Source organism: Sinocyclocheilus rhinocerous, unplaced genomic scaffold (assembly GCF_001515625.1).
Source record: "Sinocyclocheilus rhinocerous isolate Xijiao unplaced genomic scaffold, SAMN03320098_v1.1 scaffold1252, whole genome shotgun sequence".
Taxonomy (NCBI): domain Eukaryota; kingdom Metazoa; phylum Chordata; class Actinopteri; order Cypriniformes; family Cyprinidae; genus Sinocyclocheilus; species Sinocyclocheilus rhinocerous.
Window position 1 is genome coordinate 1,049,821 of NW_015640452.1, and position 5,016 is coordinate 1,054,836.

Below are 5,016 nucleotides of genomic sequence, written 5' to 3' on the forward strand. Positions count from 1 at the left end.
GGGGGGTCGTCTTATAATCAGGGTCATCTTATAATCGGGCCAATACGGTAATGTGTTTTTTGAACCTTAAACCGCATAAACACATTTCATTACACCAAATACACAAAATAATGTTCTTTTTAGCAGCATCATATGACCCCTTTAACATCTGAAGGACCTTTCTGTTTCACAAAAGTTTCTTTGTGGCGAAATAAGGTTCTTCAGATTACAAAAAGGTAAGAAAGAGATGGTTCTTTAAAGAACCTTTGACTGAATGGTTCTTTGTGGACCCAAAAATGGTTCTTCTATGGCATCGCTTGAAGAACCTTTTGAAACACCTTTATTTTGAAGAGTGTAATATAATCCAGCATAATATCCTTAAAACATTACTGCAACAATCACTGTATCATCCTATAAGTGGAATTGATCTGTAGCACAGGGTTGTGTACTTCACTAAATCACATGCAGTGATTGGTGTTTAGGCCCCCGGGTTCAGAACATCAGATTCTACAGCCCTGGATCGTGGTAAACCTGGTCGTAGCTCTTCTGGTAGGTCTGGCCTGGGTGTTTGTTGCTACACGACCGGACATGGACTACACTGAAGGTAAGTAGACCTATACAGAATGTGTATGATGTAACAGCTAGTTAATGGTGTGTGTGTGTGTGTGTGTGTGTGTGTGTCTGTGTCTGTGTGAGTGTGTCTTATCCTATTCATGTGTCTATTGTCAATTATCTTATTCCTCTATAGTCTACATCCTAACATAAGCACTGTCTTTACTGTCAGAGTTTTTAATGGCGATGGAGGTGGAGGAGTATCCACGTCATGATGAGAAAAATGAGCTGGCAGCCTGACACTGATACATGATTTACATTTATCAATAATCAGAAATTAACATTGTTTTGTGCTAAATGTTTTGAAGTAAACATTTTGTATATTACTGTATTGTTGGGCTTGTTATACTGTATACTGTAGATTATAACCGTGTAAACATATAAACTTTTTTGTTACGTTTTCTGTTTGTATATAAAAGTGTTTATTTTAGAAGTACGACCTAGCTTTTTTGCAGTCCACTTAAATCGTCCTGTGATGTGTTGAATTCTTAAATTTGTTACAACACAGATATTTCATATCTATGGATTCATAAGAACTGTATTTATATTATAATTATTCAAAAATTTGAAAAATGTTGTTTAAAGTACTTTTACCAGAAGTATTGTATTGCATACTGCAGGTATAACATGCAGTTTGTAAGTTGCTTTGGATAGCTAATAAAAGTATGTGCCTGCTTTAATAAATGCAAATAAATGTAGGACACTCCTGTCGATCACTTGATGTTTCATGTCAAATACCCCTTTACAACTAAACGCATCACTAAAGAGCACATATACACAAACACAGCACAAAATTGCCTTTTAATACTGTAATTTCTAACTAGATGTTAAAGGAGTGAAATAATTCTTGATGATGTAAGATATAAGAAGACTGCAACGGACTGTTAGGACAGCTGAAAGGATAATTGGTGTGCACCTGCCCAACCTTCAGGACTTGTACAACTCCAGAGTGAAGAAGCGGACAGGTTACATCATCACAGACCCCGGCCACCACCTGTTTGCATGTCTCCCCTCAGGCAGACGTTACAGATCTGTGCATTAGAACATCTAGATAAACACGGTTTTCCCCCCATGACATCTCCAGCTTAAACGGCTAACAGAGAAATCATCACCTGTCATCTATAATTCATTTTTTAATAACTAATTATAGTCTCGTCTCAAGTATTATGTAAATAATGATACATCTTTTTATTTATACAGCTGCATATACAGTAAATAAAGCACAAATCTGTACATAAATCTTCTGTTCCAGATGCATACCACAATATTATTATTATTATTTATTTGTTATTATTATTTTTTCCTTAGTCTTATTTAAATGTTATTTCTGTTCTCAATGTCATTTATGTATGTATGTTTTTACCAAGAGCTCCACACACTTGGCGAATAAAGTGTGACTTTAAGACAACACAGAGGGCGCAATTTCCAAAGGAATGCGAGACAGAAAGTGCATCTAGACGTATTTTTCCAGTAATGCATTCTTTCAGCGTATATTATGTGTGATAATTCATTTTGATTAAAGAAACATTATTGTTGGCAGGAAAAATGCGAGGAACGAGAGGAAGAAATACATAGTGATAAAGGTTGATTATCTGTTGCTTCATGTTCAACTTAATAAAGGTAGCATTTTGTTATTATATCATATACTGTAATGCTTAGATCGCTGGTTAAATCATTAACAACTACAACGACAACAACAACAACAACAAAAAGTAATATATTGTGGAACTCTTTAATACGCTACAAAAGTTTTTGTTTTTGAAAGAAGTCGTCTCTTGCTTACCAAGGCTGCATTTGATCAATATTAATTTCTCATATTGTGAGGTATTATTACAATTTAAAATAACTATTTTATATTTAGATGCATTTTAAAATATTAAGAAACTCAAGAAACATTTTTATTATAAATTCTGAAAAAAAGAATGCTGCTTAATATTTTTGTGGAAACTAAGATACGCTACCATTCAAAAGTTTGAGGTAAGATTTTATACATTTATTTTATTTGTTCAAAAGTGACAATAAAGACATTTGTTGCAAAATATTTCTATTTTAATTAAATTTCGTTCTTCTGAACTTTCATCACAGTTTCTACAAAAATATTAAGCAGCAAAAACTGTTTTCAACGTTTAATAAGAACCATTATTAATAATAGAGCACTAATAATAATTGATAACAACTGAGCAACATATCAGCATAGTAAATTGATTTCTGAAGGATCATGTGACACTGAAGACTGGTGTAATGGTCAGCTTTGCCATCACAGGAATAATTCACAGTTTACATTTAAATTGTAATAATATTTCACATTATTTTAAACTTTTAACCAATAGTGTATGTCCATATATTTTCACATTTAAATGTATATGAAATAGTTACAGAATATGGTATGGTTACGGAATATTGTGCAACATCACTAACTTTAATACAGTTAAACTCATTCACCATAGTAGGATTCGTAAATGCGCTTCCCTGGCTTTCCCCAAAACTCAGCGGGAGGTGAAGCCGCTCTACTTCCTGTCTGTAGTAGCGCGAGGCGGTCGAGTCGGAGGGATGTAAAGATGGCGGAGCTGCAGATGCTGCTGGAGGAGGAAATTCCAGCGGGTCGCGGAGCTTTACTGGACAGCTTCACCAACCTCGAGAGAGTCGCCGAATACTGCGAAAGTAATTACGTACAGGTGAGTGGACGAAGCGTTGCGAATCAGTGCGAATCATACGCGGTGTTTTTGGAGTTGATGTGTGGAGAATGAGCTGGAAGTGTCTGTGTGGTGGCTGTTGATCATCTGTTGAAGCTGAGCACCAACTACTAAATGTATACACGCAACTGCTGCTTCGCCTTGTTGAGATATACCATAAAGTTTATAGTATTCGTAGGTGAAGCTGTAAACTAAGCGAAGGCCACTTCGCAAGAGATGCGCTCAGATTTGCAGTGATTGTAGCGCGTTGATAATAGTGATTACATGATAATCGCGCGTACTGGGAAACTTTGTTCTGTTTTTCCATGTGAGTAAAACAGCTGACAATACAGTTCAAATCAACTCGCCTTTTGTTTTATCACATTTGTAGAAAGGTGACACTTTCTGGTACTCGTGATCCGATCGATAGGGCAAACAAGTGCAGGAGGAATCCGACAGCCTGCTCGAGGCTTATAGGAATTCTTCCATACTGATGTCATATGTCATTAGAGGGTTCTTTAACTCTTTACGATTCTGTAAAGTCTAAACTTTTTTAAAGTCAGTGCATAAGCCTCAATATGTAATCACTTCTGGGATTTGAATTGTGCTTGAACACCCATGTCAGTCTTTATCTAGATTTAATGTATGTATATATATACATACATATATGTATGTATGTATGTGTAGTGCTGGGTAATAACTAGGGATGCTCCGATCAGGATTTTGCAGCTGATACTGAGTACCGATTTCTTGTCATTGTGATCGGCCGATACCGATTCTGATGCTTCACAATATCAAAACTGACGGATTTTCCAAAAGGCTTCGTTGAATAAACATGAGCACATACTGCACGTTTAAAAATCAAAACGAGGCGCGGGTGTTTTTATATCACTATATTTCTGAAGGAAGACTATCTTTAGAAAATTTTTGATGTTGTTTTCATTTCATCTTGCATGTTATATGCCTGATAAAGCAGAGTTTGTGAGCTCAGCGCTGCTTTGTGTACAGCTGTTACCGGGGAAACCTCTGTTTCTCCCGCTTTAAAATGCATTCTGATTATTTGCGTGTGGATAAAACAAATCATAAATGATGCAAATATTAACTACATTTTTTTCATGAGGCAGACGATTTTGCGCGTGTGTGTGTGTTCGTTTGCCTGATCGGGAAGTGACAGTGACCGAAACGGTGACATTCCAGATAAAGTTTGAAAGGTGTAAAGCCTGTGTTAATGCTATTGAGTAGGCTAATATGGCCAAAGAAGATATTTTGTTTTATAAATAAACGTTCATTTAAAAGCAGCCCACGATCAGCGATACGGTTCAGATGAGGTTTTGTTCCGTCCTCCATGCTGTGCCAACTCACAAAAGAGAGAAAGGCTGCAGTATAAACACAAGCACTGACTAGAACGGCCGCGAGCAGCTCCGGTTCCCGTGGAGCCGTAACGCGCCACAGACGTGTGCAGTGAGGCGCAGATCAGCTCTATCAGCTCTAAATCTGCTGTTAAAAATGAACCATCCATTCATCATCTTGTAAAACATACATGACAAATAGGACAAATAGCATTGTTTCTCGAAACGTCATAGCATTTCCACACCAGCGATGACATGACTGTGGCTTAAAATCATTTACGCCCCCACGCATCATGTGCGTGGTCAGGCGTTGACGTCATCAAATTGCGATCGGTTCGTGAGATCGGCCAAATAGTGAGTACCGATCGAGTCATGAAATGTGATTATCGGCCGATACCGATCTC

The 5,016-nt window shown here is 37.1% G+C and overlaps 2 protein-coding genes across 2 annotated transcripts in view; both read left to right on the forward strand.

Annotated features, from left to right (window-relative positions):
- The window catches only part of LOC107752911 (transmembrane protein 237A-like), a 7,351-nt gene extending 6,520 nt beyond the window's left edge, over window positions 1–831 (forward strand). The window contains exons 9-10 of the mRNA XM_016568984.1: window positions 462–583; window positions 764–831. Of these exons, the coding sequence (XP_016424470.1) occupies window positions 462–583; window positions 764–831 (190 nt within the window). The remainder of the gene's footprint in view (window positions 1–461; window positions 584–763) is intronic.
- Window positions 832–3,066: 2,235 nt separating this feature from the next.
- The window catches only part of LOC107752895 (abl interactor 2-like), a 61,538-nt gene continuing 59,588 nt past the window's right edge, over window positions 3,067–5,016 (forward strand). Inside the window, exon 1 of the mRNA XM_016568971.1 lies at window positions 3,067–3,266. Coding sequence (XP_016424457.1) covers window positions 3,150–3,266 — 117 coding nt within the window. The 5' untranslated portion in view covers window positions 3,067–3,149. The remainder of the gene's footprint in view (window positions 3,267–5,016) is intronic.